The 27,934-nt window shown below is 42.6% G+C and overlaps 1 protein-coding gene across 1 annotated transcript in view; it reads left to right on the top strand.

Annotated features, from left to right (window-relative positions):
* Positions 1–27,934, top strand: part of LOC102417416 (histone-arginine methyltransferase CARM1-like) — a 214,310-nt gene that overhangs the window by 134,793 nt on the left and 51,583 nt on the right. Inside the window, exon 5 of the mRNA XM_006094114.3 lies at positions 1,407–1,517. Coding sequence (XP_006094176.1) covers positions 1,407–1,517 — 111 coding nt within the window. The remainder of the gene's footprint in view (positions 1–1,406; positions 1,518–27,934) is intronic.

Raw genomic sequence — 27,934 nt, 5'->3', positions numbered from 1 at the left:
GATTTTATGGAACATGAGCTTGGAAGGCAGAAGTGTCCAGATTCAACTCTTAACTCCTGTACTTCCTGCAACATGAACTTGGGCTGACTTTCAGGTTTGTTGTCTATCAGGTTTGTTGTCTATAAAGTAGGCATAATAATGCTGTCTACTCATGTGTTTGTTGTAAGGATTTAGTCAAACTAAATGGCTTGCTGGGAGCTAGTTCTAAAAGATGCTGAGAAGAAAAGTCACTGGTGAGAGAGAAAGACAATAACCTGAAATTTAATGACCAGACAAGGCCCCAGCTTCAGCAGTATTTGGGGAGAAGGGCCCAATGTGTACCCTGCACCCTTGCCTGTCAGCATGTGGGTCTAAGTGTCAGACTTTTTGTACCAGTGAGTGATAGTTTTCTTGACTTCAGTCCCAGAACTGAGCACAGAGAATAAAAGAAAAGTTTCTCTTAATTCCATCTATCCACTGCCTTAATACTCTCCGTATAAACCTCCCAATTTTGTGGAGGGAACTGGTAAAACAACAACAACAGCTCACTTTGGGATTTCTAAAGATTTTATGTTCAGTTATTTCTGAAAATTTTACATATTGTATATGTATATATACTAGAGCCCCGGTTCATGACATTCGTGCACTGGGGTGGGGTCCCTCAGCCCGGCCTGCGCCTTCTCACCGTCCAGAACCCCTCGGGGGATGTCCGCAGGCCTAAGTTGGCAGTCAGACATCCTGCGAGGGGTCCTTAGCGCTGCCACAGAGGCAGGAGAGGCTCCTGCCACCACTGCTGCACTCACCAGCTGTGAGCCCAGCTTCTGGCTGAGTGGTGCTTCCCCTGTGGGAGCACACTGATCACCAGGGGGCAGCTCCTGCGTTGAGCATCTGCCCCCTGGTGGTCAGTGTGTGTCATAGCGACCAGTCATTCTGCTGTTCAGTCTATTTGCATATTAGGGTTTTATTATATAGGATATAAAATGTAATATATAATGATATATATAATTCTAATAATTGTTGGAGACAGTGTTTGCTTTGTTCATGCTGACTGACTTGGTAAGCAAGCTCATTCACAACACTCTACTTTTCTTGGCCTTAAACATCCTAAAAGTAACCCAGGCTACAAAAACTATAATAATAATAGCAACAATATGAAAACACCAGTTGTGTGCCAAGTGCTTTGCACACACTTCATATTATTTAATCCCTACGGCAAACCTTAAGAAGTGGGTATTAATAACCACTGTTTAACAGAAGAGAAAAAGGAGTCTCACAGAGATTCATAACTTGGCCCCAGTAAGACTACGTGTAGTAAATATCAAAGCCAGCACTTGAGTCTGGTTCCAGTGCTCAAGGTTGGGGTGGCGCCAACAGCCAAGCACCTGTTTGTGTTTTCACCCCATTTCTGTCTTCTCCTTTCCTTCCAGGTCGTTCTAGATGTTGGTTGTGGAACAGGAATCCTGTCATTTTTTGCTGTACAGGCTGGAGCCAGGAGAGTCTATGCAGTTGAGGCCAGCTCAGTAGCACAATATGCTGAGGTAAGTGGTATTTTTACAGCTGCTACTCACTAACTCTCGTAAGCTTCAGGGGACTCAGTGATGGACTCTTCCAGTAAGTAATTTAGAAGAATTTTTTTACCAGTTTGATTTTTTTTCCTATTGAGATGTTACTGGTGAAAGAGCCCAACTTCACTGTAGTGATTGATATGAAAACAATTGTTTTTAAAATGTCACGATATTGAAAATATAACACAACTTTCTTCTCATCCACTAGATGGAGAGAAGAGAGAGAGAGAGAGAGAGAGAGAGAGAGAGACATTGATGTGAGACACGTTGATTGGTTGCCTCCTGAACAACCCCCAACCGGGGCTGGGAATCTACTCTGCAACTGAGGTGCATGCCCTTGACCGGGAATCGAATTTGAGACCGTTCGGTGCACAGTCTGATGCTCTAACCACTGAGCGTACCAGCCAGAGTGGTGAATGTTTTTTTTATGTTTAATGACCTACCAAGGTGAGGAGCCAGATCTCCCTGGAGCTAGGTTTATTTTATTTGTAAGTGCTGTACTGACAATAGCTGCACCACTCACTTTAAATTTTACTTTTGGTTTAAGGGGCTGCTGCTACATGGTTGATCTCAGACAGGTGTCTGCGTTTCAAGGAGCTTTTTCAGATTTTATGTTCTAATTGGAGGACAGGGAGATGCTTTGTTTTAAATATAGTGCTCTGTTATCATTATGAATTGTGTACAAACAGAAAATAAGTCAAAGTCAAGAGTTGGGTAATATCTGTGTATTATAACAACCCAGGCAAGCTGCAGAGTTTGGGTGTGTGCGTGTACTCGTGTGAACAGGACAGTGGTCTTGACATTCACATGTGAAAGAAGCCCGAATTTTAATGAGGGATAGATAGCATGACGGAAAGAGAGGAAAGCTTGGCTGCTGCTTCTGAAGGAGCACCGTGAAAATTCCCGCCAGCCCTGCACCACTGGTAGCTCTGAGTGATATTTGGTTTGGGGTTGAGGGAGTCGAGCGGGACTGAGACAAGAAGCCCGGTAGGCTTGCTTGGTAGAAAAGTCTGCCAGGGCCTCATGGCTGGAGGGTCATTGCACTCTTTGTTCTTCTTTCAGCAAGTCTTGGATAAAAATTGTTTGGCCATTTGCTTCTTCAACAATTCTTGAGAGTCCTTTTTAGTAAATATTGGCTGCACACAAAAGAATATTTGTTAAATGTGTACAGTGTAAAGAATGACAATACAATGAATGTGTGCCCACACCTCTTTTAAGAAACAGGCTCTTGGCATATCCATTCAAGGTCTGTGTGTTTTTTCCTGATCACTTCCCCTTTCTGCCCTAAAGAGATTTAACCACTACTTTGAATTTTTGTTTATCATTCTTTTGTTTCTGTCCCTAAAAACAAACCTATATGAACTTTCCAAAAATGGAATCGTAACATATGTCATCTTCTGCAATTGGCTTTTTTAAATCCAACATTGTGTTCTTGAGGGTCATTTTGTTGGTGCATACAGCTGTTCTTTACCCATCTTCAATGCAGGATAGTGTTATGTTGTATGAAATGCCTCAAGCTGTTAGTCTACTGTGCTGTTGGCAGACCTTAGATAGCTTCCATTATAAACGTGTTGTTATTATGAATACTCTTGCATAGACTCCCTCTTTGTCAGAGTTTCTCAGCATATTCACAACAGTGCAATTGTTGGACCACAGGGTATGCATGCCTTCAGTTCTGCTCTGTGATGCCAAATTGTTTTCCAAAGTGGCGTGCCAGTGTTCACTCCCTCCAGAAGTAAATGAGAGTGCCATTGTTCTGCAACTTTGTCAGCACTTGATATTGTCAGGCTGTGGATTTTGCCACTCTGTGTTGATGACGTGGTATTTGTGGTTTTAGTTTGTATTTCCACTTATTAATGATTTTGATCATCTTTGCAAAGTGTTTTGGCCATTTGTCCTTTCTCTTCTGGAAATACCTGTCCCAGATTTTCACAATATTTTAAAAATCGTTTTTGTAATTTAAATTCATTTATAAGAATGATTTCTATATTTGAATATTAATCCTATCTAGTTATATGGTAGAAAATATCCTCTCCCAGTTTGTACCTCACCTTTTTCTTTATGGTCCTAGTAAACTTTAAATATGGAATTCTAAATAAGAAAAGAGAAGAGGAAAAAATAAACTTCTATAAAGAGAACCCCATAGTTAAAAACGTCTCTGCTTAGGTTTTAAAATATCTTAAAATGCATCCTTAAAGATGAGTTGAGTGTAGAACTTGTCGCAGGTGCTGCTCATTCACTTAATCATATCTACGTTCAGTTGTGTCCACGATTCTGTTTGTTGGTGCATATAAGAAAAACAGTAATGATTGAGGTCTACTCTGTATCCGGAGAGCTCTGTTCTAGTAAGAAACTGATCTTATCTCTTGCATCAGACATTCCTCCCTACCCCACCCCACCCCACCCCACCCCAAAAAAAAGAGTGGTATAAAAACTTTAGGGATTTTCTTCCTCTCATATAGTTTGTTATTTTCATATATTTTAATTTGGTTTGTGACACATTCGATATTTATTTCTAAAACTTTAAAATTCTAATACTCTTGATTGTAGTATTTTAAGGGAAGAGAGGAAAAAATTAACTAGATATGTCCTTGCATTCCCTAGCCCTAATCCTGTCTCCATCCCCAGCAAAAACTCAATAATCACCAGCACACCATGGAGGAGCCGTGCTACAACTGTCTGTGTGATTGGTTTCTCCAAGAGAGTTCTCATTCTGATTAAACACATCGGCAGGGTTGTTGTCTTCTCACAGAGTGGGGCTACCCTCACGGACACTCTCACCCACAGTGTGGCCATTGTATAACTATAAGGGCCTCTAGCAAGAAGCCAGTCAATACAGAGACAAAGAAAGGGGAACTAACAACATTTACAACTTTTAAACTATTTAAAACTTCTTAAGCTGTTAAACCAGTGGTTCCCAAACTTATTTGGCCTACCGCCCCCTTTCCAGAAAAAATATTACTCAGCCCCTGGAAATTAATTTTTTTTAAATTTTAATAGCAGTTACTCATCGCCCCCAAATGCACCTGTGGCCATCACCACCCCCCTGGATCGCTGCAGCACCTACCAGGGGGCGGTAGCGCCCACTTTGGGAATCACTGTGTTAAACTATTTAAAACTTGGAAATAGTTTCAAACGTACAGATAAGTTGTAAAAGAAAAATATTTCAAAGGCTACCCAAATTCCTTTGCCTAGATTCACCTGCTGTTTACATCTTACCCCATTTGCTTTATCATTTACTCTTACTCCTCTATCACCACACACACACACACACACACACAGTTATACACACCTAGGTGTGTATAAATACATTTCCATATTTGTAGCTAGCGATTAGAGATATGCACATACCTTTTTTCTGTGAGTCATTTATATAAAATATAACTGTTTATTTTTAAACATTCCAGTGTGTATTTCCTAAGAATGAGGCTATTTTTTATGTAACCAAAAAATAACCTATTTTAAGGTGAAAAAGAAGCTGTACAGACTCATCCATCGAATCTTTCGGTATTACCAATCAGAATGTGTTGGGGAGGCCCCAGCATGAGTGGAGAGACTGTCCCCATGGGTGTTGAGGTGGGAAGACCCTCTACTTAACTGTCTCTGTTCTTGTGTGGTATTTCTAGACAGGTCTGATTTGTAAAGCTTTACAAGTCAATGTCCTGATGAATTCCAAAGCGCCACAGTGTTATTTTATCTTTGGTTTTGCCTTCTGTAGAGGAGGTGTGTGTTGCTGTAATCTTTCTTCTCTGGGTACATGAGGCAGCCTGGGGGCAGGGGTAGCTTTCCAGATGCTGCAGGGACTGCAAAGAGTCCCTTAAATTCCTGCTGGCAAGGCCCTTTTACCCGGAGGCCTTCGCTGGATGTAGCCCTATGGACAAGCTAGTTAAAAATGAACTCGGGACCAAGGATGATTACAGTCTTCTCAAAGTGCGAATCTAATGACAGCCGGGTCCCTCTGGATGCACACTGTGGCCTGCGCACCCCTCGCTGCTGCTGTGGGTGTCGTGCGCTGATCCCTGTGGGCTAGGCCCTTCACCCTTGTGCAGGACCATCTGTACCAGCTCTCGGTTTCTGCTTCTTACACTGACACTCGCCCGTACTATTGGTGGGTGGCAACATGCGAGTGTGAACAGCCCACAAAAGAGACTCACTCTAAGAATAGGCTTTTCTAGCAGCTCAGCGTACAGTGCATGGTGCTCCTTCCGACCTTTTCATTATGTGGTAATGGAAGCAGCAGACAGTTAATTCTTTCCTCTGGAGTCTTCATTAAATTGCTCAGAAAAGATAAATTGCAACAAGAAAGAAAAACGTACAAATTTAACTACCATCGCCTGTCCGTGGGATTCTTCTCCTCACGCCAGGCTTCTGGGTTTTAAGTAAACAAGGATAGTTTCAAAGTGCGTCGGATTCCATGTCAGTCGCATCCAGCAGCTCGGCCTGATTGTGTGAGGGCCAGCCCTCCGATGGCAAGGTGATGCCAATGACTCCTTGTCCGGAGGGCATGCACGCCCAGTCATTTTTGCAGAATGGTCGTGAACTTGCCTGGTGCAGCCATGTGCTCTCACCCTCGGCCCCATTTGACATTTCTGAGTCGGTAATCAGAGATCATCCTTGTCTGAGGAACAGGGCAGAACTAAAGGTCTTCCATGCATTCCCAAGCTGTGAGCCCGCCCACGTCAACACGGCAACTATCTCTTGCTCTTTTTCTTTTTTCTACATATGACATGTAAAGGGAAAGCCCCCACATCATACAGACATTAATCAAATGTATACACATACAGAGTCATGGAGGGGGTATTCCTTAATTTAAAATTACACACAAATGCATGTTCTGTCTCTCCATCTAGGTGATAAACTCCTGGAGGGACAGGAGAATGAAAGATTAGGAGGACGAGCCATCATGAGTAGATTTATGTGTTGTAATCAGCATAAACTTACAGCAAAGCTCTCCGACACTTAGATTGAACAATGTGCATAATCATTTTGGGGCTCATTAGACTGTACTCATACACGGTCCCTATATATGACTCATTAGGATGAGTTTTAAGGAATCAGGCCAAGTACCCTGGGTCTGGGTAGAAATAAAAGCAGGTGGAATTGGATCTATTGTGGTCCTGCCTTTCTGGACCTGCTGGGTTCACAGGCTAGGGCTGCCTGTCCAATATGACAGCCACTAGACACATATGACTATTTATATATAAAAATTAATTTCTTTTAATCCTCACCTGAGGATATGCTTATTGATCTTTTTTTAGAGAGCGGGGGTTGGGGGAGAGAGAGAGAGAGAGAGAGAGAGAGAGAGAGAGACAAAACATCAATTGGTTGTCTTCTATATGTGCCATAACCTGGGATTGACCCCGCAACCTAGGTATGTGCCCTGACTGGGAATCAAACCCACAACCTTTTGGCATATGGGATGATACTCCAACCAACTGGCCACACTGGCCAGGGCTAAATTAATTTTTAAAAGTAGTCAGTTCCCTTAGTCACACTAGTCATATGTCAAGTTCTCAGTGTCCACGAATGGCTGGTGGCTATCGCCCTGGGCAGTGCAGGCAGAGAACATGTCCGTCACTGCAGGAAGTTCTAGTGGGCAGCACTGACGGAGAGAGCACAGATGGCCCAACTTCACTTTTCTGGCGCTCGATGTCCACGCTGATGGCTGTGTTCACTGCCAGGTGTTGGCAGCCATGGCGAGACTGGTATGGCTTGACATTAGGAGAGGCAGCGCTCCCAGTCCCTCTTGCTATGGGCATTGTTTATCCTTTGCTCATTGATGTGTAAGATCAGTCATAGGGCAGGTTCCCTAGGAGACAGACTCTAACGCAGAGATTCACATGCAAGACGTTTAATGCAGAGGGCTCTCAGGAAGCTGACCTGCGGGGAAGTGAGGGAAGCAGGGTGGGACTGGGCAGAGGAAGGAGTTCAGCTACACTAGAGTTGTAAAAAAAAGGGCTCAGCCAGTCCCACAGGGAGTCCGTAGGCTAGGAAAACCCTTCTGAGTTGAACCACCTTTAGGCAAGAATCTTTATATTCCACATTTTCAATGTATGGTCCCTTAAAAGGTATGTGACTTTGGTAAGCTGGCTCTCTTGGCCTGAGGGAAGTTTCTAGCCATCATCTGCCAACATTCCTAGCAGTTTGGAGCATGGGCGCCTTGATCCCGGAGGAAGGATCTGTAAGGTATGCCACAGCAAGTTCTACAAGTTCAAGATTTAGGTTCCTAACTTTGGGCTATGGAGAATAAAGGGAAAGATAATAACAGTAAATCAAGAAAGTGATGGAACACATGGGATGATACTAAAAGCTTAGGCAAGGCCACAGGGCTATTTGTTGTGTGAGCTTTAGGTGTGAGCAAAAACATCCTAGAAATTGAGTTCATCACCTGATCTCAGATCTCTGTACAAGTCTAAGCCCTGTGCGGACACAGAGCACGTATAAGACATGATATCTTCCCTCAAGTACTTTACAACCCGGATGGGTTTCAAACAAGTGAAATTCTGACACAAGACGGTGAATGCCAAGTGCCTACGAAAGGCAGAGATGGGAAGCACCACCACCAGGAACGGTTGCCATGGCCTGGGCTGGTTTGGGAAGCTTCAGAGGAGAGGTGCGACTTGGATTAAATGCTGAAGGATGAGAAGTGAAATGCTCCTCCCCTCATTTTTCACCTCCACTGCCAACGATGAGATTCTGGAAAACCCCTAGGTTCTCATGGAGTTCCCCAGCTTCAGTGAGTTGGCAGTCTCTGCACAAATGCTTTAAAGGCCATTTTTTAGAAAGGTACTTCTAATTTTTAATCTTGAGTACTAGGAAGAGCATAATCTTTGGAGTGCTCTAATATGAATTTATTCTGATTTCGACTCTTTGAGCTGGGGTTTTTCTCCAGTTTCTTTACTGTCTCCAATGGGTAACTTCTACTTCCTTCTCGCTCTACCGTAGACACAAATGCCTGAGTAAGAAAAGTTCATCCCGCTCATTAATACCTTTTATTTTTCACACTGATAATGAAGTTAAATGGTGGTAATAAGGACTCTGTTAAAGAAACAATAATGTGCATTTTTTTCATAGCTGAAGTTTTACAGTTTAGGATGCATTTCCACATCTATAAACTCATAGATCTCAAGGAAGCTTCTGTGAGGTGCTTGGAACAGAACATATCATGCCCGTGTTACAAGTAAGGAGGAACTTTGGAGAGGTCAGGTCATAAGAGGGTGACTTGTGAGACACAAGTCCTCACTGCCGCCTCCTTCTGGAACACGCAGGTAAGCCGGGGTAGTGGTTCCTTTGGAGGTCAAGAGGTGAATATGTTTGACTAGAAGCTAGAGCACCTACCCTGTAGGGTAGTTCAACCAGGAGCCAGGAGAAGAACCACTTTTCTCCCCTCAAGAAATCTACTGTGAAACGTTTTAACAGGCAGATATATCTGCCATATAAGAAGAAAATCTTCTTTCATTGGAAAAATCAGCTAGTAACACACTTAACAGAGGAGCATTTTAAAATAGTCCATGTGAAAGGCCATGAAACCCCACCCAAGAAAGAAGAACCCTTCGTATAGCTGGATTAGTGATGGACAAGACAGGAAAACAACTTGGGAGAGAATATCCATGCCTCTTCTCACCACTTACCTCCTGTAGGGAAGGCCCTAAACACCGTTGCCAGAGTTAGAATTGAGGATATAGGTTCAGACATTGTGGAGTTGTATTCTTGATCCACAGCCTAATGGCCTTGTGACCTTGTATTAGTTGTCTACCGCTGCTATAACAAATTAACACGAACTTAGTGGCTTAGTACAAATTTGTTACCTTACAGTTGGGGGGTCAGAAATCTGAAATTGGTGCAATGGACTTTAAAATCAAGGTGTCAAAAAACTGTGTTCTTTCTGGAGGCTGTAGGGGAGAATTTGTTCCTTGCCTTTTTTCACATTTCTTGGCTAGTGACTGCATCACTCTGACTTCTGTTTCCATCATGGCAGCTCCTTCTCTTATTCTTACCCTTCGGCCTCCCTCTTATAAAAAATTCCTGTGACTGTATTGGGCTCACCAGGATAAGCTCCCCGCCTAGTGCCCTGACTTTAACCACATCTACACAATCCGTTTGCTGTGTAAGATAATAAACTCTCAGTCTCCAGAGATTAGGACGTGGAGATCTGTGGGGGGACCATTATTTTGCCTCCCATAAGAAGTTACGTGACCTTTCTCTATCTCATTTTCTTCACCTACAAAATTGTAGATAATAGCAGTTCCTCATTAAGATATTCTGAGTATTAAATAAGAAAACCCATTAAAAATTAGCACAGTGCCTAGCATTCTATAGCTATTATTATTACTGTCACTGCGGCTATCATCTGTGTGATTCTGGGGCCTCACTTTATCTCTGTACAAATCAACTGAACAGTTATTATGGAAGTGGAGGTCACCAGGCAACAGTAAAAGCATAGGGCCAGGCATAGTACAGTTTTCATGAGCATGTTGTTTAAATTGCCTTTTAAGTTTTTCTTTATTAGTTTTTTTTAAGCAAAGCATTACAAGATGCAGGGGCTCTGTACTATTTTTAACTCTGCTCGGGGTTCTGCAGACTGGGCGGGGCAGTGTGTTGAGCAGTCTCTGATATTCAGTTTGCAGAAGAAATTCATAACTGTTCTTAAGTCCCTTCCCCAGTAGGGACTTCCCTTGCTGACCTGAATCTACTAGGTTCTCCTCTAATGGCCACAGTATTGGTGATGGTTTGGGGGGAACACACCTTCTTCAGCATCAGAGAATAGCACAGTGGCTCTCAAACAAGGAGGCCTCAGGACCCCCTGCAGGGCTTCTGTAACACAGAGCTTCTGACTCAGTACTTATGGGATGTGGACTGAGAATTTGCATTTCTAATAAGTGTGGGTGATGCTGATGCTTTTGATTAGGGGACCACACTCTGAGAGCCATTGGAGTTCCATAGCTTCAGAGATGAAACAGCCCTAAAAGGGGTTCCCACAATGTTTTTGGAGGATGCTCCATGGAAACTCTTCAGGTACTAAGAGAGAGAGGGGAGTTTGAACAGCAGCATTGAGCCTGCCTGCCCCAAGCCCTCTAAAGTGAGAGCAACACCCACAAGCTTTATTGAAGTATAGTTTATATTTAAAAGTTGTAAACAGTTGATGTATATATCTCAAAGAGTTTGGACATATGAATACATGCATGAAACCATCACTACAACCAAGGTACTAAATATATCCATCACCTCCACAATGTTCCTTGTTTTTTTATGCTTTTTTGGTATGTTTGTTTTTTATGCTTTTTTGGTATGTTTGTTTGGTATGCCTCTTATTGAGGCATAAGAACACTTAGCGTGATACTTTCAACATATTTTAGATAGATACTTTTAACATATAGATAGATACTTTTAACATTAGATAGATAGATTTAACATTAGATAGATACTTTTAACATTATAGATACTTTTAACATATTTTAAAGTGCAAAGCACTGCATCATTTACTACAGATGTTATGTTGTACTGACGATCTCTAGAACTCTTTCATCTTACGTAACAAAAATGTTATGCCCACTGAAAAATAAATCTTCATTTCCCCCTCTCTTCTCTGCCTCTATAAGTTTGACTATTTTGGATACTTCATATAAGTGGAATCATGCAGTATTTATCCTTCTGTGATTAGTTTATTTCATTTAGCATTATGCCCTCTACATTCATGTCACAAAGTTATTTTATTAAGGTTGAATAACATTCTGTTGTATATATAATATTTTCTTTATCCATATCTTGGCTATTGTGAATAATGCTGCAATGAACATGAGGGTGCAGATATCTCTGACATCCTGATTTCACTTCTTTTGGATATATACTCAGAAGTGGGATTGTTGGATCATATTGCAGTTCTATTTTTAACATTTTTTTGTGGGAACTCCATACTATTTTTCATAGTGGAGACGCCATTCAATATTCCTCCCAACAGTGTCTAAGGGTTCCAATTTCTCCAAATCCTCGCCAACACTTACCTTTTTGCTATTTTTTGGAAATACCATCCTAACAGGTGTGAGGTGATATCTCATTGTAGTTTTGGTCCACATTTCTCTGATGATTAGGAGAGCAACACCCTTTTCATCCATTTCACTTATTGGGCTTCTGAATAAACATATTTAAAGAAGGGTCTAGAGGCAAAAACAAACCAACAAACCGAAAACAACCCTTTTGAAACTGATGTTCAGCTTCCTCAGTTTACAGAGGGGGCTTAGAGAAGTTAAGGGGTTTGTCCCAAATCTACAGTTGTTTTTTCTCTGCCATGGGAAGTTATCCCCATTTCCAACACTGACGTGTGTATCATATCCCACTTACCCATAATTCACCAGCCACTTAGCTCACTTTGCAGCTTCCAAAATCTGCTCTCCTTAAGTGAAAGTCCGAACTCACAGCCTCTCACCTTCCCATTCCTCTCTCTCCTCCAAGCAGCTCCATGGCGCTTAGCGGTTGCCAGCCACTATATAAGGGCCAGTTTGAGTCTGGGCATTAGTAGAAAAGCAGTATATTTGCAGAACGTGTTATTGACATAAAGCATTTTTTTTCTGCCCTGGCGGCTACACATTTTAGGGGAATTGTGATTAGGCCGCACATATTCTTGGCAAGCAGAGTGGGCAAGTTTGCCTAAATAAGAAAGGCATTATTTGAGCTCTCCCAGGGAATGAAACGGAAAAGCATTCCAATAGTTGATTACCAATCATTGCTAACAATGTCTTAATGTCTTAGAACTCAGTGAATTTGCCTCACACTCACACCCGCCCCTCCGTCCCCCCCCCCCACACCCCAACTTTACTTTGCCCGGCCAGTTCCAGGTAGCTCAAGAGTTTGACCCTGTAGGAAGTCCCACAAGAGAGAAAAACAAAAAAAAACAAGATGACTGCTTGGCTGTGTGAGACTCTTCAAGACCAGACCGACATCTGAAGAGCAACACATGCAGTCAAATCAACAGGTTGGCTTGCCCACACAATGCTAAGTAATCACTTTGACTCCCTATTTTCCACGGAATTGATGAATCCGCTTTCACTCTGGGCGGACGGTCGGGCCGCCAGGTAGCCCCAGATTGGTGTCCAATCTTGCTCTTTTCATCCACGGCCGCTGAGGAAATGATAACTGGCTCTGCCACCTGGGTTACTTTTTAATGATCTGAAAGACCACAAGGAGCCCGCATTTCTTTTGTGCAGTCCCTCATTCAACAAGCTAATAGCTATCTGAAAAGAGCTTTCTTGAAAAGCAAAGGAAGTCTGCTCCTCTCAGGCAGAAGCAGTAATACCGCACGATTCTCTGATTAAACTGTCACACTGTGCATATTACTGGGCATCTGACCTGCACGAAACGGACTGACTGCTGAGGCTTCTTGGTATTTGCGCTGCTGCTTTCCTGCCAACAAGCCGTGAAATGACAGATGAGTATCCCCACACTTTAGAGTGAATGGCCAGTAAAGTGCCCGAGAAACTGCCGGGCCTGGCCACCTCCTGGGGCCGTGCTGGAAGGAGAAACGTGTTTTTCTTTAGGGTCACCCTCTGTGCAAATGAACTTCAATCAGGGTGAGACCAAAGCCAGCACCACGGGTGACACAGTGCTGGAGCAAAAATGTGTGGCAGAGTCTCCCCGCTGCCCCAGGGGACAGGCAGCCTCTGCTAACAGGTACCAAACTTAGACCTGAAAGCAGAAAATGGCTCTCTCTCCTTTCTAAATTCATATGAATTAAAAACATAACCTTTTAAACCTCGAGCCCAAAGCAATCTCCTAGGCTCTGGAGTGGCCAGCACTTAGGGCAGGGACCTGGTCGTCACTGTGTGTTGTGTATCTGCTCGGTTTGGGTTGCATATCGTGACTGGTGAACATTTTTAGCAGCCCCATCGACACACACAGATGGATTTATTTTGGAGACAATATGTGTACTACTGTACTCCCACATTAGGTACATTGTAAACATACTCCAAAGGGAAAATGATGAGATACCACTATATACCCACACATGGCTAAAACTTAAAAGGCTGACAAGAAAGCAGTGGGACCCTCATACATTGTTGGTGGGGATAAAAAGGAGTCACAGGAGCCAGCTGGTGTTGCTCAGTGGTTGAGCATCAACCTATGAACCAAGAAGTCATGGTTTGACTCCCAGTCAGGGCACATGCTCAGGTTGCAGGCTTGGGGCACGCAGAAGATAGCCAATCAATGACTCTCTCATCATTGATGTTTCTATCTCTCTCTCCCTCTCCCTTCCTCTCTGAAATCAATAAAATATATATTTTTAAAAGTCACAAGAACTTTCAAAAACAGTTGAGCAATTTCTCATAATGTTAGACATGCACTTCCCCTATGACCCAACAACCCTACTCCTAGGCATTTACCTAAGAGAAGTGAAAATATTTGTTTGTACAAAGATTTGTACATGAAACCCTGGAAGAGACCCAAGTGCCCATCAACAGATGAAAGGACAAACTAGTTATATATCCAACTAGTTTGGATATATAAAAGGAATAAACTACTTATGCACATAACTGTGTATAAATCTCAAAGAAAAGAGCATATAGGATTATTTATGGGAAATTCTAAAACAGGAAAAATAATCTGTAGTGACAGAATGCAGATCAATGATTGTCTGAAGCTGAGGGGTGGTGAATTGCAGGGAGCTCAGGACTAACTACAAAGAAGCATGAAGGAAATTTGGGGGTAATGGATACTTTCTATATCTTTACTGTGGCTGTAGTTACATGGGTAAATATATTTATTAAAATACATGTAAAATAATGTATATGTAGATTATTAAACAAACATTCAGTACGCATGCTTTTTAAAATAAAAGTAAACTTCTATTCTCTTTTATATTCTTAGTCTGTGCAATAATATAAGAACCGGAAATAAAATGATTGAAAAGGAAGAAAAAGATAAGAATGAAAATCAGTACTGAAGTCTATATTTCATTAATGCCACACAAAAACCTATACCGTTATGTGATTTAAAATATTTAATATTTGGAGATAATGTTATTTAAAGGTCTGGTTCTCTCTTAAATTTATTTTGACACTGGTTATGAGGGCTATTGCCACTGGAATGAAAACATACAAACTATGTAAATTCTGGAAGAAAGGCAAAATGAGTTGAGCTAAATCATAATACTTATTTTTTAACCAATATATGAAGTTCAGTTAATACATTTCTCTTTTTTTCTGATGTCAATCAGAAGGTCTTATAAACTAATTATAAGGCATTGTATTTTTACAGTTTTAAGAATGGGTTTTAAATTATTACAATTCTGCCCGGCCAGTGTGGCACAGTGGTTGAGTATCAACCTAGGAACCAGGAGATCCAGTCAGGGCACATGCCCAGGTTGCGGGCTCAGTCCCCAGTGTGGGGCATGCAGGAGGCAGCCTCTCTCTCTCTCTCTCCCTCTCCCTTCCCCTCTGAAATCAATAAAAATATATTTTTAAAAATAAGTTATTAAAATTCTTCTTTAACTGTGTGGTGATTACCTGGGGAGAGGGCTATGGGGGAGGTGGAGGAGAGTATAGGAGGAATAACTGGTTTTGGATGGAGACTTGACTTGAGGTGATGAACGCATAACACAGTGTACAGATGAAGTGTTGTAGAATTGTACACCTGAAGCCTATATAACTATGTTAACCAGTGTCACCCTAATAAATTCAATTAAAAATAATAAATAAAATGTAAACTGAAATTTTTTAAAATTACTAAAATTTTTCTTTGGAAGGCTTTTGGGAAAATTAGAAAGTTATGTTCCCAAGTTTTTAAAATTTTGCAGATGTGAGACTTTTTATGTCATTTTCAAAAACAAAATCATGGGTCAATGAAACATCCCAAACAACCATTTCAAAATGTTCTTTCCATAGCACAGGTTTCTTTTGAAAAATAGTACATCTCTGATTCATTACTAAAAGTCATCTTGACTTTGGAAGAGCAAATTAAATTTACTTTTTTTCCAAATGCCTGCTAGGTAGAGTACTACTTGTCATCACAGAAAATTTTAACAAATTACAACTCTTATCTTTAACAAGAAAATTTTATGATTCATCTGTAAGTGAGGCAACTCTTCCAAATACTTTGCTATGAAATAACCAGTAAAAGGTCATTGCTGTAAAGATTTTCAAGGACATCTCCATGTTATTACAAAGTTGTGAACAGGCTACTATCTCTTAAAGGCCTTTTAAAGACATATACAATTATCCACATTGATGACACCCCATAGTGCCATTCCAAGTTCAACTACTTGTCTGTAATAACTTGCTGATGTATGATGCTGCAGATGAATTTCCCATGTGGAACGATCTCTGAAATGTGCTCTTCCTGTGCATTTTAGGAAATCGCACCAAAGTAACTGTTCCATTAGTGGTCGAGTTTTCCCATGAAACATTGATATAGTTAAAGATCACGAATCTTCTCCAGTCCATCCTTCCTTCAATTGGCCCTGAGAAAAGCAGTTGGTATCTGTTATTCAAACAGAATGTAAAATATAACATCTCATGCTAGGAGCATTTGCATGTAATACAAATGTATGTAGCAAACCTTCTATATAGCATGTTTTTTTCTGGATTGTTTCTTAAAATCATCAATCATGTTCTCTCTGCATTATCTACAATATTTGCTAGCAGATGTGTGCATATTAGTGTTTTGCTATATTATCTCCATGTATTATTTCAGTCATTTTTACTGCAGCAGAAAGAACAAGTATTTCTCATTGACAAGTAGCTTTTATTCTTTGTTATTATGCAAGGAACATCCAAAGTGGTTTTTAGAGAGAAATTTGGGGAAACTTTATGCAGACTTAGATTGAGTAATGCATACCTTTAAACAGTGCTCAAAATTTTTTTTTCAAGTTTGTCTTCATATCCCAGATAATAATCTGTTTAAATGTGTAACCAGTCTGGATGCTTTTTACCAGCACTATATACAACCTTGAGCTGAGCTTTGTTGTTAATAACATGTGGTGTAAATACATATTTCAATAAGTTTCCTTGGGAATTTTGAATTTTTAAAGCTGTCTGCCTTGTGAGAATTAAATATCTATGATTTTGCATCAGAATGGATCTGACAGGAGCTAGTAACGAGGAGGGTCAGTTCTGCCCTTTGCTTGTTTGTATTTTTATTTAGTTTTCCCATCACCATTTATCCCCTCTATGCCCTCTTCCACTTCCCACTGCCCCTCCCTGCACTTGCTTGCTCTTTGTACTCTGACTATATGGACCTGTCTTGGATGTTCTGGAACCTGAGACAGGGTGATAGGGTGCTAAGTGAAAAGGAAATGGGTGAGTGGAGTCCCTCAGTTTGCTCCCCCCTTTGCTGCCAGGCATGATTGGCAATATAGTGTGGCTATTAAGAGGGCAGGCTCTGGAATCGGTGTCTGGGTGAAAGCCTGGCAGTACCTTTGCTAGCTGGATGGTCTTGCACAAGTTACTCATACTCTCTGCACTCTGGTTTCCTCATCTGTAAACTGCGGATATTAATAGTACATCCGATTATCGACTCCTTTCCCTCTTTGTCCATATACAACACATCTCCCTTCAAAATCTAGAATCCAGCCACCCCTTCCTCACCCCTCCTGGCAAAGCCATCTTGTACCTAGAATAGCCGAGGAGCCTCCTAACTCATCTTCCTTCTACCCTTGTCCCTTCTATTCTGTTTTCCATGGAGCAGTCAGGGTAATTCTGTAAAAGTATGTCAGAACCTGCCACTTCTCTGCTGAAACTTTCCAGTGGCTCCCACCCCGCTCGGAATAGAATCCCGAGTCCTTGCCGGGCCTGTGAGACCATTCTCGCTGGCCTCCGCTGCCTCTGGGACCACGTTTCCCCCACTCTCTTCCCTCGCTCTGCTCCAGCCTCTCCAGCCTTGTCTCTCTTCTCAAAAACAACAGGCACACTTCCGCCTCATGGTCCTTGCTCTGACTGCTCCCTCTTGTAGGAAAATTCTTCCCCAGGCAGCCACAGGGCTAGCGTTCGCTCCATTCAGGTCTCTTCAATGTTAAGTTAGAACCGAGGTCTTCCCTGACCACTCAGTTTTTGCACCTCCCTTTGGGTCATTTTCTGTTACTTGACCCTGTTTTGTGTTTACTAATGGCACTTTTTTACTTAACGTATTTCAGTCAATAACCTGCTGTCCAGTGGTTCTCAATCTGGGGTGACATTTGGCAATGCCTGGAGACATTTTTGATTGTCACACTGGGGGCAAAGGGTAGAGGTCAGGAATGTTGCTAAGCACCTAAAATGCCCAGGAGAGACCCCGCCACAACAAAAAAATTCCCTAGCACAAAATGTCAGTATGTATTGCTGAGGTGAGGAACCCTGCTGGAGTCCTAGCTGGTTTGGCTCAGTGGATAGAATGTCGGGCTGCAGACTGAAGGGTCCCCGATTCGATTCCGGTCAAGGGCACGCACCTCAGTTGCAGGCTCGGTCCCTGGCCCTGGTCAGGGCTCGTGTGGGAGACAAACAATCGATGTGTCTCTCTCACATCGATGTTTCTCTCTCTCTGTCTCTTCCCCTCACTTCCACTCTCTCTAAAACTCAATGGAAAAAAATATCCTCAGGTGAGGACTAACAATAAAAAGAAACTTGGCTGGAGACTGTAAGTGGCATGAGTACAGGGACCTGGTCTGTTGTCCCCAGGATCCTCAATGTTTGCAGCCTGCCTGACACATAGATGCATAACCCATGTCTGTAGAGTAAGTGAGTATAGATGAGCGTGTGGTAAAGCATTTAGCATAGTGTCTGCAAATAGTAACCATTCCCTTTAACTCCGAACAGATATTTTTTCACCTTTACAGTGTGCTAACTTCTAAAGATGTGCCCATGAGCAATGTGCCAGTGAGCAAGACTGCCTAGGCCAGGGGTGGGCAACCCCTGGCACACGTGCCAAACATGGCACACCAGTAACTTTTGCTAGCACGCGAAGCCCTCTCTTATAATCTTCCATTTACAATTTTTTTCTTAATATCTACTTTTTTATTTTTCAGATAAATTCAGTGTAGCTGCATCTTAGATAAATAAATAATTTTACATAACAAGTTATCTTAAAGACCATAGACATGGATTGACGAGAGAGGGGAAGAGCAATTTCTATGCCTCTGCCTTAACTCTCCCTGCCTTCCTAGATCCGACCAGTGTTTTGGTTTCATCCACATACGCTTGTGAATCTTTGTTCTCAGTGATGAACTTTGTTAAGTCTCGTAATAGGAGTAGCCTGACAGATGAAAGTAGTAGCTCGTGCATATCTCTGAAGGTCACGAAATATAAACCTGATGTAAAATCTCTGTCATCAATAATGCAGCAGCAAAAGTCCCACTGATAATATCAAACGGAGTCATAATGTTTTCTGTCGGACTATCAGTGTACATGTATACATTAAAAAATAAATGTATTTTTCATCATCATATACTGTGTTTTTGTCGCTCGAATGAATTTTATTATTTCTTCAAGGTTCTTCACATACGTACACCTTAAGAGATATCAAGTAGGCGTAAAATGTTCTCAAAAAATTAGGGTTGGCACGCAGAAGAATTTTGAGTCAGTGATTTTGCTGGTTTTGGCATGCACTCACAAAAAGGTTGCCCACCCCTGGCCTAGGCCCTGATCTCTTTCAGGTGACCTTTTCCTGGACATTAAGATGAGCCCTTCTTGTTATGATTGTCATTGTTCATTACCAGTCATCCTGGCACTACCTAGGGTTTGCCATTAGACCGTGGTTTCTTGTTTGTTTGGTTTTTATTTTTCAGAGATGCCCTGGGAAACTTGGAGAGTTTAGTAGGTTTGCTTGAAGCAGCCTGGCCTAGTGTAAATAGGAACTGCAGAATTTGGAATCAAACAGCCGGAGTTGATATTTGGGCTGTAGCCCTATGTAGGTGTGGCTGTCAGGGTAGGCAAGGTTTTTAACAAGGCTCTGCTATGGTAATAAAAAACTCCCAACTTCTCAGGCCTAACCACAGCAGAAGGTTTATTCCTTTGCTCACATACATGTCCATGGCTTATGGATTATTTGTTTGACTGAAGCAAGTCACACAACTAGCCTAATGTGAATGGGACACAGAAAATAATATATATGGGCAATAGGAAGACAGTTTGTTTTTTTAACTCCAAGAATCAGTCAAATTTTGTAAAATATATTGGTCAGGCTTTTGGTTGCAAATCACAGTAGAGTAACTCACACTGGCTTAAGAGAAAAGAGAATTTATTGGCTCTCATAACCAGGTAGTTAAGAGGAGGAATGACTAGTGATCCAAATGAGATTGCTTTCTCTCTCTTTATCTATCTATCTACCTCTACCTCTACCTCTACCTCTACCTCTACCTCTACCACTATCTCTATCTCTATCTCTATCTCTATCTCTATCTCTATCTCTATCTCTATCTCTATCTCTATCTCTATCTCTCTTCCTTTCCCTCTCTCCCCATCCCTGTCCCTCTCCCACCTGGCCTTAATATCTCTTTGTCCAACCCCCTCCCTTCCCCACCTTCTCTCTGTGTTGGATTTATTCTCCTATTACAGACATCCCATCCCCATATGGAGGGGAAGACTGCTGACAGCCCCTGCATAGCACCCTTTGAGATCCATGACTAAGAAAATAAGTCACCTTCTCCAAGTCTAGATGAATGGAGAGCTATGATTGCCTGGATCTGGATCCAGGCCATGTCTGTGGCTGGGGTGAGGGAAGCTGGCTGTAATTGGCAGCCTACAGCTGCACCACATGCTCAGAATAGGGGAGTAGGAATTTCCCAGAATTACCTAAGAAGGGCAGGTCCTACACAGGTGAAAACCACCCTGCACAGGGCTCCAACACATCCTGCCTTGCTCTAAAGAAGATAAAGTATGTGAAAGCCTTTTGTGAACTATAAAGCATTGTCCAAAAGCTAATTGCTGTTCTTATTCCTTTCAAGGTGAATAAAAGTCCCATTATTTATGGGGGTAAATTAATGCTGGTGGCAGGCCAGTATTGTCCCACACACTCACTGAGGTGAAAGTAAAGTTGCAATAAATAGACAAGAGGTTACCTGCAAATTGAGTAAGTCGGTGACAAAAACGTGTTTAGTTTTTAAAACTAGAAATAGTGCTCGTTACTTCGGAATGAGGTTGTACCTGCAAGACAACTGTAGGGTGATAATGTGAAAAGTTCTGTCATATGCATTTTCTGAGGGCTGCTGTCCCTGGCTAGATGCGGGTGGGTATTCTGGAAGAATAAGGCACAGCTCCTCTCTGGGAATGTTTCACTGTAACCAGATCCCAATAGCTCGACATATGCAGATTATGTCAAGGAAGGATCAGGACAAATTGACTGAGTTTCTCACTTTTCCTCCTGATGCCTTGACAGCCTGTTTCTCAGACACAGTGAATGATGTTTATTTAATTCGTGTGCTGGAGGCGGCGCGCTCTGCGTTGCAGCTGTGCACAGCTGGCTTGAAAGGGCTTTTGCAGCAAGGCCAAAGGCAGGAAGCACATTGCTGTGACACCTTGATGAATGCATCCCTTGGAAGGAAGCACCCTTATAATAAAGTCACAAAAGAAATCTTCAGACATACATTCTTGGAAGCCCAGCGGCGTGCATGTATGAGTGCAGCCAAAATACTTCCAAAATGACCCTGTTGAAGGTAAATAAGGCCAATACTAGGCAGGATTTTTAAAAGTCTGACTGCTGTGTCTCCAGGCAACATTCCTATAGCCGTCTCCCAGTACACACACACACACACACACACACACACACACACACAAACACACACACACTGCATCCATCTCTCTTATGAACCCTACTCCTGCTTCCAACACCCAAGGCCTCCTACTTTTCCAATCAAAACAGGGAAGAAGAGACAGTTGTCACTTTCCCCTGATGAACGATCAACTGGGTGACTTGTGTTGCTGAATTTTGCCTGCTCAATAGGCATTACATTTCAGGCCTTGAACTCTAACTGTGGTAAATGACAGCTTCTCAACAAACGAGTGCCTGTCGGGGGGGAGGGTGAGGTGTCTGGAATCACACCCAACCTTATTGGGACAACAGTCCTGATGGAGAAAGTCTGATTCAGTCTTTACAGCAAGAGTAGGGGACAGTGATATGGGAATCATGTCTTCACGAGCCTCCCCCTCCCCAGAGCATGATTGGCTGGGGGACTGGTCCCAGAGCTGGTGTCCAGAAGACCAGTCTCTTGACCTTGACTGCACTCCAGGAACCAGAGCTGCATCCGAGATAGTGAGGATCCCTGACACATGCCTCTCTCTCCATTTTCCTTTATCATCCACGTATTAGTCTGCCGTAAAGTACCTCAGACTGGGTGGTTCAAACTACAGAAATCAATTTTCTCCGAGTTCTGGAGGCTAGTCGTCCAAGACCAAGTTGCCAGCAGGGCTGGGTTCTTCTGAGGCCTCGCTCCTTGGCGTGTAGGTGGCCGTCTTCTCCCCGTCTTCACATGGTCTTCCGTCTGTATGTAGGGTCTGTATGTGTGGTTTAGGGCCCACCTCATGACCTCATTTTAACTTAATTATCTCTTCAATGATCTTATCTCCACTTTCTGAAGTACTGAGGGATTAAGGGCTCCAACATATGAATTTGGGGGGTATACAATTAGCTCATAACAGCTCACCTCCTTCCCCTTATCCTGACCACTTTCCCTCCCTTAACTGCCTAATCCAGGTCAGGCCTGGCTGACCCAGGTACTTGGTTGCCAGATGTGTGGAGCCAGAGAGAACTAAATAGTTCCCCCCTAAAAAGCCAGGAACGAAGCCAAGAGGCCCTTGTAGCTGGGGGTGAAAAGCTTGGCAGGGCTGAGGTGGTCACCAGAAGCTAAGGTTAATATCTGAGGAGTCAGGAAGCCAGAGAGAAAACAAATGATAGATCAAAATGGTGACCAGGGGCCATCTGAGCCAACAATAGACCTAGCAGGCTCTGGTCCATGGCTGCTTATGAGAAATGTGTGGCATAAGAGCCTGAGATAGAATGGGCATTGACCCAGACTTGCACATTTTAATTAAAATCTGGACATTCCCTTCCTTGCCTTGCATGATTCATGATTCTTTGATATTATACACATTGCTTTTGTTATTGTCATAATTAGCTAGTTAATATTAATAATAGGGAAAGAGCAAAGGGGAGGCCAGACGTTTTAAGCATGGTCATCTGGGCAGCTTCAACAAGAAACTACAGCTTCATGCTCCCCATGGAACCACAGTTCATTCCCTGAAGATCACTGGGGGAGGGATCAAACAAAGGGGAGATGGGGGCATGCGCAGAGAAGTCGGGGTGATGTAGGGAAGATGCTTGCCTGTCAGTCTAGCCTGAGGTACAATGGATTGGCTAGGAGGTGGCCCCCATCAGAAGCATGTGACATCTTGGAGAGTTCATTGGTTAGTTTGAAGAAGCTCCTGGTTAAAATCCTGAAACACAGAGTTCCTCTCTCTGGCTTGCTCTTGCTGTATCTTGCTTTGGAACCCACACTTGCCCATGCGTTCTCCTGTTCTCTCTCCATAGCCTTTGGCCTTAAACAGCCACATGGCCCATGGCATGTGGATACCACACACAATGAACTGCAGCTAGGAACCACGCTAAGCTAGCCAGATGCTGGACTGGACTTTAATATGGAACAAAAATTCTGGACAGTGGCTTTAAATCTGGCTCTGCTGAAGACAAGATTGAATTTCTTCCATGGCAAGACAGATGGGAACATGGAGAGAAACCCCCTTAATTTTACAACATCAATAAAGCTTTCCACAAAATCCCATTCTCTGGTGGGGGCCTCAGAAAATTCCTTTCTCTCTAGGCACCCCAAGAACTTCACTTCCACCAAAAACACTTTCTCTGCTTAAAATCTCTTTCTGCCAGTGTTAACCTGGTAGCTCCTGCATGACCCTCTAGATTTTACAGAGTGTCACTTCTGATGAAGAGCCTCCCTAACTCGGGGCAGTTTAATTTAGTTGTTTAGAGATCCAGCTAGATTATTCAATTCCATGAGAGTAGTGATACATCTTGCTCTTTTTGAGTCCCTGAAGTCGAAAGTTCTCAGCAAATGCTTACTCAATGTATGTTTTAAATTAGGTTGTTCACAATCTTTCTTTGAACTCATTTGGCTTGTGTACCCTTTCTGTGTCTCTCATTCTGTCTTATACGTGGGAAAGTACACAGTGTGCTCCGTGCTTTAAGTAACATAAGCAGGTTGGTGAAATGGTTATGAGCACAGACTCTGGCACCAGACTACTTGGGTTTGAAGTCACTGTTTATTGGCCTGGTGGCTGTGTGACTTTGCTAGGGCTACCATAACACAGTAGCACAAACTGGGTGGCTTACCCACAAATGTATTGTCTCCAGTTCTGGAAGCTGGAAGCCTGAGATGGAGGTGTCTGCAGGGTGGTTTCTTCTGAGTGCTGTGCGGAAGACTCCTGGCTGCTGGTGGTTTGCAGGAATCTGTGCTTTTCCTTGGCTTCTGTTGCATCACCTCAGTCTCTGCCTACACCTTCACATGGAGCGCTCTCTGTGAGCATGTCTGTGTCCTAGTTTCCCCTTTTTGTAAGGAGACCAGTCATATTGGAGTAGGGCCCACTCTACTCCAGTATGTCTTCAACCCAACTAATTTCATCTGCAATGACTCTCTTTCCAAATGAGGTCACATTCTGGGGCCCTAGGGGTTGGGACTTCAGCTATACTAATCGTGTGTGTGTGTGTGTGTGTGTGTGTGTGTGTGTGTGTGTGTGTAAGGGCACATTCACCCATTACAGCGACCCTTGGCAAATTACCTGGTTTCAGTTTGCATGTTAGTAAAATAGAGTAAAAATATAGCCTAGCTTATAGGGATGTTGTGTGATGAAGTGAATTAATATTCGTAAAGCATTTAAAATAGTGCACGGCACAAGTAAGCCCTGCATCAGCATTAACCATGATTTTTGGCTGCGTATATGTCTTTCCTCTTCATTAACCTGTGGTGGTGGGGACTCTGCTTGGTCCTATTTCTAACGGTGTCACATCATCTAGAGCACAGCACTTTCTACCTGATTGAAAATCTTTGAACTGAATTTATCAAACTAAACGGAAGGCACGGTGATCCTGGACTGGAATTGAAAGTCTGTCTGGATTTGTGAGATAATACATTTGGTAGATTACACTTCATCATGCCATTCACATAGTTGGTCCCAAAGGCTTGCCCTGCGATGCATCTGAAACCTCTCTTCTTTCTTGTTCTCTTCCTGAGATTTCCTGCTTTCTTAAAAGTGCTTGGGGAATTCAGTGTTACACATACAAATGCCATCTTGTCTCCAGGTACAGAGAGAGCGTTCAGCCTGAGCGTCTTACCTTTAGTCACTGGCATCATTGATGCTGTGGTTCTCTAGTCAGTCGTGGTATTATCAGGGCAAGGCAGGAGCAAGAAGGGAGGAGCAATGTGATATTTCTTCCTCAGAGTCCTGGGTGGGCCATCTGGCAATCTTTAAATCCAGGTGCCAGATTGAATAACATGCTTTGGGTGACTTTATAAATGTATTCTTCAGGGGAGATGTTGTTTTAACCTCTGTGCTTCACACCACTTCCTCGCTGATGGAAATCTTTTCTGTCCTTTGCTTGAAAATTACGTGGAACACAGCCCAGTAGAGACTAATAAATCAGCATAAGAATTTCTCAGCTGGTCCGAACAGCAGCTAATGATGGGAAAGGTGGTTGGATTATTCTGCGTAAAGTCAGGACAAGAAAACGATGTGCAAGTATTGTTCAGCGAAAATGAGGCACAGTCTGGGGGTCCTGAGTGAAACAGCAACTCAGTTCTTCCTCATATTCCAGTGACAGGGGAGACCATCTCCATGTGGGGGTCCAAGTGGTGAAATGAGAAAATGCTGCATGGGGGACAGTGAGTTCAGGTTCTAGCCTTGCCTGGGTTGCTTATTGGTTCCTTGACATTAACAAGCCATGTTACTTTTTGTGTCTCTGTTGCCTCTTTTGCACAATGAGGTTGTTGAACTAGGACCGTGATCTTTGAGGTTCCTTCTATGCCAGTGATTCCCAACCTTTTTTGGCTATGCCCCACCTAAGCATCTCTAAAATAATGGTGCCCCCAACCCCTGTGACATATAATTCTTCTTATTAAAAAAGTGAACTCCTATTCATGTGGAGGAAGCCTAAAAGGCCATTAACTTGGTCTCAACAAGCTTCCAAAGAACGTGGCTTCCATGAAAGAGAAAAATAAAAGAACGAAAGGGACAGTTGAAGTACCGAGGAAGAAATCACTAAGACATTGTTAAAAAATAATAATATGAAAAAATAGCTCACACCTGTCAGAATGGCTATCTTCAACAAATCAACAGACAACAAGTGCTGGAGAGGATGTGGAGAAAAAGGAACACTTCTGCACTGCTGGTGGGAATGCAGACTGGTGCAGCCACTATGGAAAACAGTATGGAGTTTCCTCAAAAAACTGGAAATGGAACTCCCATTTGACCCTGTGATCCCACTTCTAGGAATATATCCCAAGAAACCAGAAACACCAATCAGAAAGGATATATGCACCCCTATGTTCATAGCAGCACAATTCACCATAGCTAAGATCTGGAAACAGCCTAAGTGCCCATCAGTAGATGAATGGATTAGAAAACAGTGGTACATCTACACGATGGAATACTATGCTGCTGTAAAAAAGAAGGAACTCTTACCATTTGCAACAGCATGGATGGAACTGGAGAGCATTATGCTAAGTGAAATAAGCCAGTCAATGAAGGAAAAATGCCACATGATCTCACTCATTCATGGATAATAGAGACCATTATAAACTCTTGAACAATAATAGATACAGAGGCAGAGTTGCCTCAAACAGACTGTTAAACTACAGCAGGAAGGCCGGGGAGGGTGGGGGGCCTGGAGGGGGGGCGGTTAAGAGATCAACCAAAGGACTTGTATGCATGCATATAAGCATAACCAATGGACATAAGACACTGGGGGGTAGGGGAAGCCAGGGGATTGTCAAGGGCGGGAAAAAAAAAAAGGAGACATATGTAATACTCTTTGTAATAATTTAAGCAATAAAAAAATTAAAAAAAAATAGCAAATAAAGTTTCAAAACATTTAATAGAGAACTGAAATGCATACATATGCCACAATATATATTGATATACTGTATATTAGGCCCCTAGAACCATAAGAAATGCAAAAAGTTCACTGTTAATAACTCATTCTCGGATTGTCTCCCTTAAAAATCAAATTGCCCCTCTGTGGGGTGTATGCTCCACTTTGGGAACCACTGTTCTATGCTTTCACTTCCCTCATCACATTTTATAAACCTGTAGACCTGCAGTCTTTTGACTCCAGGCTAAGTGGTTATAATCACTCTAGTTTCTGACAATTCACCCTTTACTCCCATGGAACTCAGTTCCCAGCATGTGTATTCCTGAATTGCATTGTCTCAGAATTGTATATTCTAAATTGCATTGTATAGTCTAAATTGCATGGTCTCACACTAGTTCAAGGCTTGAATAAGAGCCTGAGTATGTATTATAACTGAATCAAAGGAAAAGAAGGAACACATAGAGGTCAACTCTTAATATTGAAAAATTATCTGAGTGGCTTAGCAAAGAATCCCCACATAGGAGATAGAAGATTGTTCATCATCATTGTGCATGTTTCTCTGCTCACAATACTTCTGGCACCAAATGTGTGGGCTTTATTCCCCTTGTACCAACCAATTTTCCAATGCTCGGGACCCCCTGGGCATTATATAATTTAATTTAATTTGGACACTACTTGGAGTTAGTGTCCAATTCCACAGGTTTAAGGGCTCAGTCCCACAAGACTGCCCTCAACTTCAGACACCAGTCACACATGGTGGGTCCTCAGGGTACCCACACTTCTGTCTACTTTGCCTACTAAGTTGGGGGTTCCCACAAACCCAGTCAGTTGTCAATAATTTGCTAGAAGAGCTCACAAAACTCAGGGAAACATCTACCCATATTTATTAATTTATCATAAAAGACATTATAAAAGATACAGATTGAAGAGGTCTTTAGGGGAAAGTCAGAAGGGTCCCACATGTGGAAACGTCTGTCCCCTTGGAGTTGGTGTGTGCTACCCTCTCAGCATCTAAACCCCATTTAGAAAATTTTATGGAGGCGTCATCATGTAGATAGGATTGATTATTAATTCAATCTCCAGCCCCTCTTCCCTTTATGGAGAATACAGGAGGGACTAAAAGTTCCAAGCTTCTACAGACTGTGGAATCTCAGAGGGAAGGCGGAGGTGTATTGGGTTGGTGGGTGGGTGGTTGGGAAGAGATCAACTAAAGAACTTGTATGAACTTTGTATGCATATTATGCATAAATCCAATAGACACAGACCAATAGAGTAGTTGAAGGCCTGGGGGTGGATGACCAGGGTCAAGGCTAGAAAGGTGTTAATGGGGGGGAGGGGGG

Source organism: Myotis lucifugus, unplaced genomic scaffold (assembly GCF_000147115.1).
Source record: "Myotis lucifugus unplaced genomic scaffold, Myoluc2.0 scaffold_130, whole genome shotgun sequence".
Classification (NCBI taxonomy): domain Eukaryota; kingdom Metazoa; phylum Chordata; class Mammalia; order Chiroptera; family Vespertilionidae; genus Myotis; species Myotis lucifugus.
Note: the sequence above shows the minus strand (reverse complement) of the source record. Positions and strands in the feature narration are given on the sequence as shown.